The 13,696-nt window shown below is 35.9% G+C and overlaps 1 protein-coding gene across 4 annotated transcripts in view; it reads left to right on the forward strand.

The window, feature by feature from the left end:
• LOC106869941 (ras-related protein Rab-5B) overlaps window positions 1–13,696 on the forward strand; it is an 82,159-nt gene that overhangs the window by 52,494 nt on the left and 15,969 nt on the right. For all 4 annotated transcript variants that reach the window (XM_014915878.3, XM_014915877.3, XM_089358981.1 and 1 more), the window contains one exon: window positions 12,873–13,068. In XM_014915878.3, the coding sequence (XP_014771364.1) occupies window positions 12,906–13,068 (163 nt within the window). In that variant the 5' untranslated portion in view covers window positions 12,873–12,905. The remainder of the gene's footprint in view (window positions 1–12,872; window positions 13,069–13,696) is intronic.

Consider the following 13,696-nt stretch of genomic DNA (forward strand, 5'->3'; position numbering starts at 1 on the left):
ATTCTAATATTGTACCCAGTTGTGACCAGTGCTTGTTTTCAGTTAATGCAGGTAGTGGCAAGTTATATACAGGCTGTAGTAAGCTCTCAATTCAAGGCCATGCAACTGACCCCTTTAACTTCAGTTACTTTGTACTCATAGACTTGGCTGTCCTCCCTTAGTCTGCAAGAATAAGGAGGAGTGATGGCAGTATAAAGTAATTACACATAGTTTATACACTTCAAATTATATGAGGAAAACCAATGATTACTGATCACAATGTCTCGGAGTGTAGGTTTCGTTTGTTACATCAGTTAGATCTTTAAGAAGTGCAGTATTCTGATAGGTAAATTAGCTCTAGAGCAATGTGTTGCATATTCATAATATTTCTGTAGCTTTAGAGGTTATCTTTTTTTACTAGGCACTTAATTCTGTTTGCAATATTGCTCATTCCTCTGAAGACACATGGGGACACCTTACCAATTTGCAACAGCTATAATCTGCTTGATCATCATCTTTGAGTTTATATGCCATTGTATAAGCAAATACATTCACACTTATGTCCTTATGGTTGCATGTTAGTGATGTAACACTAACCTATTTTCAGTTTCAAGCAAAAGTATAAATGCCAGTCAATGGCTAATTTTGGTTTCTATGTGTGAAATAATGTCTGGACAAATATAATGCTCTAGTCAAACATTTTCTCTCAAATTAGACTTGAACTGATAAAATAGTAAAGAAAATATTGGGCCCTGCACCACAGGACTAATTCTGCTTTCAATCTCATTACGTGAAACAGTATTTACCACATTGAATTTTCCCAAAATTCATTCGTTGCTATTATGTTAAACTATGATATGTCCAAATTTGGCCAAATGCATTTTTTTTTTTTTTCCAATATTTATTTTTGCTTGCAATAGCTGGTTCTTTTGGTCAATCTATTGTATCTCCAGCTGCTTCATATGCCAAGATATCAAAAATTGTCAAAGCATAGTACAGCAGTTTTGCTATGGAATGGTGAAACTAGATTTTGTTTTCTGAAAAAGCAACCTTTTGGACTTACGATCTTTTTGCATAATAGCAAGGATATGAATTTGAGAATAAATATTTTTGTGCATGTATAAGGGTTGAATTTAGGTTAGGGGCCATGTGAATGTTTGTGTCATGTATAAAGACTTAATATACATGTTTGCTGTACTTGTTACCTCCTACATGGTATTTGAAACCATGTTACTGATACCGAACTGTTTTTGATTGTACCTTCCTTCCCATCACTATCCTTCTTTCCTGGAATCTTAAAACCCAAAATAAAAGCTTGCAACCAATTTTTAATTATCAGTTGACTGTTTTGTTTTAAGACAGTAATTCATGCAATTATGTTCATTAAAGTTTATTTCTAACCCAAAAATATAAGCAATTGGAAAAATCCTGCTTCATTGTTTATCATGTTAGTCATTTGTCCACCACTGGCAGGGATTGAACTGCCACACAGCACCCATTCTTGGTTTGATTCATGGTGTGTTTAGGGTATTTAGCTCATGATTATATGGTTATGAGTTTGATTCCAGCCAGTTTGATTCAGAACACTTTTTCACTGAATATATATCATCAAGTCCAAACTCAATCTTCTTGCCTCTGATGTATCTTCATTTGTATATAGTATTAGGTTTTTAGAACTGCAGAAATAGATTCATATTTGGAATGTTTTTTCTGTTGTTTTTTTATAAAAACTTGACAATTTACTGAAATGCTGAGTCACTGGTCTCTGACCACCACCATAATACTTCTTGAAGTTTATTGGTACAGTTAATTTACCTGGATAATTCTTTTCTACTCTAGGCACAAAGCCCTAAATTTTTGGGGAGGGGGCCAGTTGGTTAGATCAACCCCAGTTTGCAACTGGTACTCAATTTATCGACCCTGAAAGGATGAAGGGTTTTGGCCGAATAGATCAACTCCTGTACTTATAGTTTTTCAAAGCCTGGCATTTACTCCCTTAGTCTTTTTTGTCAAACTGCTAAGTTACAGAGCCATACACAAACCAACACTGGTTGTCAAGTGATGTTGGGAGGCAGGCACAAATATAATGATACACACAGCCATTGCCAGTACCGCTGGACCGGCCCTTGTGCCGGTGGCATCCAGCCATAGAAATCAAGCCAAATCAAACTGGAACCTGGTGCAGCTCTATGGGTTGCCAGCTCTGGTCAAACCATCCAACCCATGCCAGCAAGGAAAACAGACATTAAATAATGATGATGATGATGGCGGGGCTGTAGTAGACACTAGCCCAAGATGTCACACTGTGGAACTGAACCCAGAATCATGTGATTGGGAATATTGATAGAGTAGAATGTTCCCACCCACCTACATACCTTTTGATTTGTGCAAAGGGAGGCAACTCAAATAGCTATAAAAAAATTAAAAGAAACCTGATAGTTATGGTTGTATGGATGGCAGCGGCAGTGTTGGTGTTTATAATAAGGAATGAAGAAAAATATAAAGAGAAAGAACAAGAGATTAGAATTCACATGAAAAGATAGAAAGATGAAGAGAAAGAAAATAAGAGATATAATAATGGAAGGTGGTAGTGTGTTGTTTGCTTCTGATGGCTGTTTTTTGTTGTTGGTAATGGTGTGACAGCAATGACATTACTTGACAAGTTATTTGCACCAAGGCAACACTAAATCATGTTTTTTTTTTTCCTTCAGAATTTGGCTACAAAAATTAATAGTTTGCTGTCAACTTTACTATTTACCACCACCACCACCACCACCATTACCTTGCGTTGTACCAACAGCCTCACCTGAACAAACTCTTACAGTTTTAAGAGTGTCTATATATGTGTGCACATGTACACATGCATGTGCATATACTTCTGTATCAATTCATTAGCATTTCTTTTTGTCCCTTTTTTTTCTCTCCCTCCTATCTTTCACTGTTACCGCCTCAACACTGGTTGCAACATCTGCTTCTATCTCTTCTTCCCTCCATTTCTCCGTCTTACTTCCAATGCTGTCATCTCCACCATTGCAACAACAGACAATTTACTGCTTATGTTTCACTTGCAAACCATGTGGAATCGTCTTGGCTTTCTCTAGTTGTGGTTTTACTTTTTCATACGGATGCTTTGTCTTTGAAGGTTTATGGTTAAATGTAGAAATCCCAATTTTAATATTCGGTTTAGTATTTGTTTTCTGCTCATGTTTTTACATCTGACAGTCAGAGGGTTGTCCAAAATACAAATTGTTCCACTAATTACTTTTAGCTCTTCTGTTTTGATTATACAACTATTTCATTTCATTGGCAATTGAAAATGTCTCCTAACCATTTCCTTTCCTTCTATTGTATTTTATGTAATTTTTGGAGAAAAAGAAATGTTTCCCCTGAATTCATGGAATCTGCGTTATTACCTAGTGCAAAAGGTTTTTTGTATTCTTTACAAAGCACTTTCATCTCTTTATGATGATTTGAAAGTGTTTATTCCATGCATAAATTCTGTTACCAAGAGAGGAATACAGGAACTCAAAGCTATTAAAAATTATAAATTTTTGTTGTTATCTTTTTTCTTGACATAATTTTTTTTTAAAAACTGGAGTGGCTAATGTAGTCATTTGGTTTGACTTTCCTATATTTTCCCAGTACTTGCTTCTTTTTCATGTTAAGTATGACTCAGTAATATAAAGGAACGCAAGTAAATGATTCGGGGCATTTAATCCTGCAGTTTCTGTCATTTCTCTGGCTTAATAATAATAGTAATAATAATAATAATAATAATGTTGCTAATGTCGGCTCTCACAGTGACCTGTCAATTCTTATCACCGTATGTCATGCCAATATACATCTTTGTTTGCATTACTTCCTGAGTTTGTCAATATCCTTGTTTGTGGGTTTTTTGGGTTTTTTTTTTTTTTTGCTTTTGTGGATCATTTCTCAGAGAAAAATAGTATCAAAGTATGTGTTGGCTCTGCAGGTGTGTCATCAGAATGGCGTAATTGACTTGTTACAGGTGTTAGATCAGTGTTCTTCATGTTATTTTTGCTTCACTTTATGGTTGAATGCTTAGCATTTAAAGATGTTACTCATCTACAAAAACCTTTTCCTCCATATTCTGAATACATTTGATTTGATGTTGTAGCCAGCCAGTCACTATTGTTGTGAGTGTGCTGTGCATGTTACTTCCTAGTGTTTACTGCATTGAGCAAGTTTGCAAAAGGTATTACAAGTTCCCTTGTTAATTAATACTAGTTCTAAAAAGGGCCTAAACATTGCATTGCTTTTGTATATCACATGGGCCCAAGAACAGACCGGAGTTTGGTATAGACAGGGTAAAAATTCTGGTATGATTACCAACCTTTATGCTATAAAACTGATAGGGGTTGCTCAACAATATACTGCCTACCTTTACTATAATAATTTGTGAAATAAAATTTGTTGAAGTCCTGTTTCAGACTTCTACAAATTAGCATTCATATCAAAAGTTAGCTTAGCCTGGCTTTAAGCATGAAAGATAAAAATGTAATATATATATATATATATATATATATATATATATATATATATATATATATATATATATATATATATTGTGTGTATTGTATAAAGTGGGACGTCACTTTACTGTGAGAGGATGTATCAAACACAGAAGTTGTGTAGACTTGGAAATGAAGCAAGCATGCTTCCCTGGAAATGTAATGTGTGCTTGCATGAATGACATGGTACAAATTATAAATCAGTCGTAAGAGCAAAGACATGTTTATACAGATGTGAGGTGTATAGAGGAAAGCAAATGGCTGGAGAAGTGCCAGGATATTTGAAAGGAGACTGTAGAAAAGGAAGATAAAGGAAAACATGGACGGAAGATGGTAAAAGAATGTAACAAATGGTGAGATACTGTGTTGGAAAAGAACCCATCTAACTCAAGCAAGCATGGAAAAACAACTGTAAAAAATGTGTGTGTATATACACACACTGCCCCCTTTTTCACCTGGGGTAACTATGTATCTTCTTTACAGCAAAGCACCTTTTCCTATCCTATCGTAGTCTTGCAAACTACTTGGCAACCTCACTGGTGCTAGTAACATGCAACAGCTCTCTACAATGTGGTTGTTTTTGGCTTGGGTTCTAAAGCCAGATGACTTTCCTAACACCAGGCATTGGTGCTTGATGCAGTTCACTGTCCTGTCAGATTGAGTCAAATCACCTAACCCATGCCAACATGGAATATGGAAGCTAAAGCTACACCTACTCACAAAACCACATGTTTGTGCATGAGTGTGTAAGGATGTGTGAGTACAAGCACTTCAGTAAATGTGCAAGATCTAATCAAAAGAAAATTATGACTAACTTGTGGACCAGAAATGCATACCCTGGTATCATGTTGGTATCGTGTCACTTATGTTCAACAGTTAAAATGTCTTGTTTGTCTTAAGACTGTTTGTGGTTGTCTGTATGATGACACTTGGCTATTAACAAGTGGGCGTGGTGTGACTGATAGTTTTCTCGTTATTTACTCTTGTGATTAACATTAATTTTCATTTAAACACACAACCCCCAACCACATTTCCTGATCATATTTCCATCATATTCATAATTCTTATAAATCCAGCTTAGTTAATAATGTACAATTTCCCAGAAACTCTAGATATCTGAAGTACTTGCAGTATTACTTTTAGGATCTGATTACATTACTTGTTGAAATCAAGGTCAGCCTTTCTTGAACAGATCTATGATCGAAGGAGATTCAGAGATGTCCATCTCATTTTAGGTTCCTCTCTACTCTGACCCTTGTGTACCCAGGACTACGTTTTCTACTATGTACTTCCTTTTAACATGGTAATATATGCTTTGAGTGGTATTTGGTTGCTATTCCCTGCAAGTCTTGCAACACTGTATAGAGGCTTTCATAGTAACTTGTCTTGTCCACTGTTTATCAGTGTTTGCTTATTATTTTTAGTTATTATTCAGAATAACAAGAAATGGATCCAAAAGTATAACATTACATGTGCCCCACCCTCAAAATCTTATTCATTTAGCTTAGTTGACTATTGTTGAACTGTTACCTGAGTAGGAAGCAAGTTGGTGCATAAGGTAAGACTAGTATGTGTGTGTTTATATTTAGTGGTGACTGAACAAAACATTAGTGGTTCTGAACCAATCATGGTGTTCGTAAACCTTAAAAGAAAAAAATGTGCAAGGAGGTGGTGAAATATGATCTTCAGTTGTTGAGTTTCACAAAGGTGATGACGAGTGGCCAAGTCTTCTGATGTTAAATGATTATTATTTGGGAAGTGGGATTACTGTGTGTATGTGAGAGAGAGAGAGAGAAAGAGAAAATGAGCTTTCTAAATAATCAAATGTTTTATATATCTGTAAAACAGTCCATTGAGTTTATAATAGGTGATAAAGGTTGACTCTTGCCTGATGAAGGGAAATATGTATGAAATTAATGTACTTTTAAACAATGGAGCAAACATGACTGATGCCTTCATATAGTTTGTATGGTGGTTGGTCTAGTTCCAGGAATTTTGGGTACAAGAGTGGAAAACCATGGCCCTCCTTTTATACTGCACAATGTAACACCATTCCTTGTGGTATTAAACTGCAGTGTTTAACACTTGCTCTTTGTCTTTAGTAGCGCTAACCCTTAACCTATATGCAAGCCTTCTCACTAGATCCATTATCTATTCAATATTTTTTTTTTTTTTGGTGTTCTGTTGAGTGTCACTGGTCTGGGAAGATTGCAAAGGTTGTGGAAACTGACCTTTCCACCTCTGATCAACAAGTACAAAAATTCTACACAATTGCCTTCTAACTCTGTCCCTCCTCCTCAATCACCACCACATAGACAGTCACACAGTCATTCATTTTCTGTCATTTCTCCCTCCATCTCTCCCTCTCTCCCCCTCTCTCTCTTTCTCAAAAAGTTTCTGCCAAAAATCCTGGCAGGTCACTGTAGTTGACCTTCCTATTAAATTTCCCTCTCATTCAAAGAATTGAGGAAGAGGCTAAGTGGTGGAATTTTCTGACAGAGATGGTGGCTGTATTTTTTTCTTTTTTTCTTTTTTCATCGGAACCGCGTTTATCAAGATGTGGTAAGCCTCACAGCTCGTCTACTCGATAGATATTGTGTAGCTTTAATCTATGCATCCATCCATTGATTATATTGACTCTCTTTTTATGGAGATATAGATAATTCAGTAGAGATTGAACTTGTAACTGTTTTTCAAAGTCTATGTGTGCATACTGCAATAATCCAGTGCAGTTTGCTACATCAGTCATCAAATCGCTGTTTTAGCATTACAGGAGTTTGGGGATTCTAGATTATGACACTATTATAGAAGGACAACATCACATCCTGGTTTGTTAGAAAAGGACTATCATCCTCAACACTCCTGACCACTTGACCTGCAACTGAAGTCCTATTTTTGTATGTGTATAAGTACATGTAGTAGTAGCAGTAGTAGTAGTAATTTTGTGTGACTAGTTCAAGCTATAAAAAAAAAAAGAAAGAAAGAGTACTCAATGCTTCAATAGCGAGTTGAAAAACTTATATGTATTCTCAGGTTTAAAAGTGAGAACAGTGTCTACCTGAAAATTGTTCCTTGCAAGAAACCTCATTGCATATTATTATTATAATTGAAATCACCTCCATGCTATTTTACCGTTGTTTTATTTTTTTTTATAGGCCAGTTGAAGTGGTTTAAATTTGTTGGGGCTTTTTTTTTTTTTTCCTCCATATTTGAATCCTACTCTTCTTACTGTTAATAACTCAACTGTGAAGAGGACAATTGTTTTTGATTGGATGACAAGGAGAGAGAATTTCAAATGAAGAACAGATTGTCATTTCTTGTTTTGCTTAAGCATTAATTCACTTGATTTTATTCCTAATTTCTTTTAATTATCTCCCCCTTTATTTAAAAGATTTTTTTGTTTACTTAAGGTTGTTAGCAATGGCCACCAGGTAGCTTTGTCTTCTTTCTCTGTATTTAAAAGAAGCTTTAATAAATTAAGACTCTATTGTGTATGCTATTTGAAGTGGGATGTATCCTATTTTATCTAAATTTCTGCAGCTGGTCCTTTTGAGTTACTTACTTTTAGTGTATCTTCCCCCCACACACACACACACACACATACACTATTTTTGCTTTATAACGATTGGAAAAAGGTGGGTTATTATGCCAAAATTATTGGCTTTGAGACCAGACCATTTGTTTCAAACTATTCTCGCCAGGTTCTCTATAGCCAGTCTCATGTTGAATTGAAGAGAAGAAAAGCACAACTAAAATTATTATCTGAATTTTTTTCTTCTAGAGCTGTCACAACAGCTAAGTTTTTAAGTGATTTATGTATATTTTGTATGTGTGTGTGTGTGTTTAGAGTTACTTTTATTGTCTGGCATTCCAGTGTGAAGTGCTTATTTGTTTATCTGCACAGGGGCTCGTTAGCTTTTTTTAATCTGTTCCTTAACAACAAAGATCATTAAGCCTATTGCATAACTCTCTAATCTATAACTTTGGGGAATGGGACAAAGATCTACCCTTGAACAGTATTCAGTCAGATGAACATAACTTTCTTCAACATTACCTGTTGCATTTCCATCTACCAAAATTCCACTCACAAGGCTCTGGTAAAGACAAGGCTATTGTAAAAGATTTTGCCCAAGATGTCTCACAGTGGGACTGAACTCAGAACCATGTGATAGGGAACAAGCACACCCGATACATACTTGGTTCAGATATAAATATATATGAAGCGTTTACTGTCTCTAGTCTAAGACGAAAAGAGCAAGTTCTCCTAGTCAGCTCAAATCCCATCTCCATTGAACTTGGGGAACTGTGTTACACTTAGCTTGGCATTAAGTGACCATAAAATTATCTGTGATCTAATGTTGTATATGGTGAGATAGTATTGTGTGTATGTATGTATATATATATATATATACACACACACACAAACAGCATAGACTTGACAGAATGTAATAGCAAGATCTCTATGGTGGTAATCAGTAATGCAATTTTCCTAGTTATACAACAAATGTGAGATTCAACACTTGTGGTAACTCTTTCTGTCCTAGATTAATGCTTGTCTATAAAACATGCACACTCATATGAGCAGTAACTATTTAGTCAAAATCTGCAGCATTTTTTCCCCTTGTGTATGGCAGTGGATGCTTGTAATCTTCAGTGGGTTGAGGTTAGTTCGTCTCCATTTGGTTACCTAAGTGAGACTATATATTATAGACTTAAATAATTGCACACCTTCATATACAGCCACAAACACATGCTTTTATAGTTTGTCTGAAACTTTTTTTTTCTTTCAGTTGTAGGATGTTTCTTTTGGAACAGCTGAGGTTGGCATAGCTATATATGTGTGTGTGTGTGTGTGTGTGTGTGTGTGTGTGTATGTATATACCATAGAATAGTTTTTCTAGAGTCATTGATATATGCTGTGTAATGTGGTCCACATAGTTGTTTCTTTATTTTTAACACCTGTTCACTTCTCTTGAGTGCTTATTGTTGAAGTGCGTAAGGCTGGCTAGGTCAGCTACTACTTGTTTTTTTCTTTTATTTATACCTGTTAAGGTAGAGTTCACAACTGAATTTGAATTGACAAACTCTTTATAGCAGTAGCAGCAATGATTGACGCAAGCCTGTTATATTTTATATGAGGCATAAAGTCAATTGAATCAACCCCTGTTCATGACTACTGCTAATTATATCTTATCTGTTCTGAATAGATAAAACATAGTTGTGTATGTGTGTGTATTCTTGAATGTCTTGCTCTAAATTTCATCATAGAACAAAGAAATAAACAAGAGTAAGAGATACAGTCAGACCCTTCTTTCCGACTGTGTTAAATCTTGCTTTCAACACTTTAACTTCTAACCCTTTTTGTAATCAGCGTACCCAAATCTACCCTTGGTTTGGTGATACAACTTGTTGTTTTAAAGTGATTTAAATTAAAATCTTTCCATGCTAATTTATGTTCCAAACACCAGCTTAATAATGACTACTTTAACTAAATTCCACAAAAGCAACAGAACCGAATGGTTAATGGAAGGGTCAAAACTCCACAACTGTTATAAGCTAAAAAATTTAATCAGATTCTCTTGAGTCTTCTAAAGGTTGTCTAGATACACTGATTTCTTTCCGAATCAACCATCTGTAAAACGTTATATAACCAGTGCCGAGTAGCTACTATTGTTGAGTGTTGGTAAACAAAAACATACATGAAAAAAAGAAAAAGAAACTTTGCCTCTTTCTGAATTTGTGAGTAAGTGACATTTGACTTGTAGGCTGGAATTCCAAATGAGATCATTCATTGTTTTGTTATGCATGTTTCGTGCTCAGTCTAATCTAATCTATGATTTAAAGTGAGGAAAGTGACATCACCCACAACCTTTTGTTGACCTTCCCAGTCTGATGAAGATCAATGAGAGGTATAGACAAAATCATTCCAGGAGTTTCAGAGGTGAAGTGGGTGGTGTCGGAGTGGTACACTGCTTCTTAGTTCAGGGAACAAAAGCTGGTATAGTAACAACAGAAGTGTGGGTGTTATATAGACAGTATAGTCCTGGAAAAATAGGGTTATGCTCTTCTTTGCTGTCATGTCTCACATATGGACCTTTTTTGGACTGAATAGTGACTGGTTACGAGAAATGGGTTCTCTGTAAAAATGTCCAGCACCAAAGACAATGGGTAGGGAAAGGAGAAACACCGTCACCACCAGGCTAAAGACGGTCTTCACCCATGTAAGGTGTTATGTTTGGTGCGATATGAAAGGTTTAGTTGAATTTGAACTTTTAAACGCAAACCAAATGATAACAGAGGAGATTTACGTTGAGCAGCTTAAGTCAGCGCTAGAAGGAAAATGACCATCTTTGGCTTCAAGACGAAAGGTGTTCTTCCACCAGGTTAATACTCAGCTGCATACATCAAGGATGACATTCCAAAGGCTGGAGCAGTTTGAATGTGTGTGTGTGTGTGTGTGTGTGTTTAATGTTATTTAGCAAAATTTGGTGTTTATTTCCAGATTGTCCAAGTTAGTATTCTGTTCTAGGTTGCCATATATATATCCAACCCATGCCAGCATGGAAGGTGGATGTTAAACAATGATGATGATGATATGGTGACATTTTTAACCTAAAAATACTCTACCATTCTTATACTGCAGATATAAAATGTGGACCTTAACTTCTGTAATTCAGTGTTATCTTGGGTGATGGTTGACAGTAGGCTAACCCCTGCTTTCATAACAGTTAACATAAATATTTTGTACACAAACAACTTAATTCATACCTTATATAATAAAGTGAAGTGTGTAATAAAAGTATAATGTTGTATAATATGGTGTGATTGTGTGACAATAAAATGACTATTTGTGTCAAGTGAAATCCATACTCATCATGATGTTGCCTTCACAGTGAATGTTAAGTGAATGGGCTGTAAACAAAACAACCACTAGCAATGGATGTATTCCATTCACACTACTTGACAAGAGTACTCTACCATTTCATTGCATTCAGGATGAATATTTAGTCAGTTGTATAGACTAATGATGGTAGTTTAGCCTACCAGCCAGTCATTGTTAGTTTGATTAACCTGGCATCCATGAATGAGTTTGGATTGCATATTTTGGGCTACAAAATCTAATGCATCAATGTGTCTTTTCTTTTCCCTCTAATTTGATGTTGTATGAGGGAGATTTAGTACCTGCTTTTAGCAGGCTCGGTGACTATAGAGGTTCCCACTACCGGTATGGTTTATTATGCTCACTTGTCATAACACGTTTCTGTCTAGTAGAAAATAACTTGCGGACATGGTTTGTTAAGGTCATTTACAGAACAGATTTCTCTCCTGCTGTAGCTGCTTATACCAGGTTAATTACACACTTGTGTTGTTAACCCTCTCGAGTTCATTTAGAAGTATGTGTGACGACTGTCAATAATCACTTTGGAATCTGAAATGTTTGACTGGTTAAATTTGTATGGCTTCAGAATGAATGACATATTCTTTGATGGTGAGATGCTGTTAGTTAAACAAGCCCGAGTTAGAATATTCAAATGCAAGTTCATATTTTGGCATGGCACTGACTTAGTCCCTGTTCACAAATTTTGTTGTTCAGCTATTTTGTATATTAGGGACTACACAAAGTGGTTTGTCCTTTCCTTTTTGAAGTGGTAGCATGTGATTTGGCAGCTCTTTCTTGCAGATTGGATGACCATATACTCTCTCATCAGGTTGTCTTATCTATTAGTAGGTCAAGTGGGGATCCTAAATAGGTTAGATCACTATTATTAGTGATGGGGGACACTATAACAGAGTTTAGTAAGTTTGCAGAACAGTTAAATTCCTTCAGTATATGTGGGGTAAACAAAACACTACAGTGTATTCCTTCAGAAATCAGTTGTCACCATTGTCTCCACCATAACATCCTGAAATCTGTTGGTCAGCTGCACTGAAATCTTTCTATCTTACCTAAAATGGTAAAAAGCAGCTGTTGCTTAAGTCCCCTGATAAGCTGTGATCAAAAGTGTTTGTCATGACCATCATGTTACTTAAAAAAATTTTTTTTATTGTATCAATGACAACATTGCCTATTATGTGCCCTTCTATTCAGACAGTAAAGTATTGAGTGAGATTTGGCTGCTGTTTCTAGGAGGTCAAGCAACTGCATAAGGAACAAGAGCCGCTTATTACTATAATCTTACTCTTTTTTCTAATAAGCAGTAACTGTATGAAGCTTGGAAAGTTGTGCATGCTTCATTTATGATTTTCAGAACAATATCTTGATCATTTTTTAAGTTTCACATCCAATAATCTTTTGAAATATGTTATGGAGGTTTTGCAATGTTTTTAATTGTTTTTCTTTTTCTTTTTGATATTTTTTAGATTGCTTGTTACAACTGAGGATTCTTTGAAAAGATGGCCAACAGAGGAGCAGCCCAACGCCCAAATGGTGCCACACAAGGCAAAATATGTCAGTTTAAATTAGTTCTCCTTGGAGAGTCAGCTGTGGGCAAGTCAAGTTTGGTTTTGCGCTTTGTAAAAGGGCAGTTTCATGAGTATCAAGAGAGTACGATAGGAGGTAAGTCCTTGATTTCTATTTGTTTTATACATACTACAGTAGCACTGTAGTCCTGTTTTATATCTGCTGCAACTATAATGTAGTCATGAGTGAAGGCACATAGTCCAATAGTTAGTGTTGAGCTCACAATCTTAAGGTCTTAGGTTTGATTCTTGGAACAGTTGGCATTGTGTATCTTTCACCAAAGGCAGTTCATTTTACTCATCTGAAATGAGTACCTTCCAAGTGCTGGTGCAGCGCTCTCCCACTTCAGTGTCTGTCTGCTTGTGACTACATAAATCATCATCATCATCGTTTAACATCCGCTTTCCATGGGTTGGACGACTTGACTGAGGACTGGTGAAACCGGATGGCAACACCAGGCTCCAATCTAAATTTGGCAGAGTTTCTACAGCTGGATGCCCTTCCTAACGCCAAACAATTAGTGAAGGCACAGTGCTTGCAACCAAGTTATATTGGCTTTTCTCTGACTAGTTATGCTACTGTAGTGATGTATTATATATGCTGCAGTAGTTCATGTAATCATGATAGTACTGTGATATTATGTTTTTATATATATATATATATATATATATATATATATATACACACACACACACACACACACACACACACACACACACACACA

This window comes from Octopus bimaculoides, chromosome 10, assembly GCF_046866305.1.
Source record: "Octopus bimaculoides isolate indiv1 chromosome 10, ASM4686630v1, whole genome shotgun sequence".
In the NCBI taxonomy this organism is placed as follows: domain Eukaryota; kingdom Metazoa; phylum Mollusca; class Cephalopoda; order Octopoda; family Octopodidae; genus Octopus; species Octopus bimaculoides.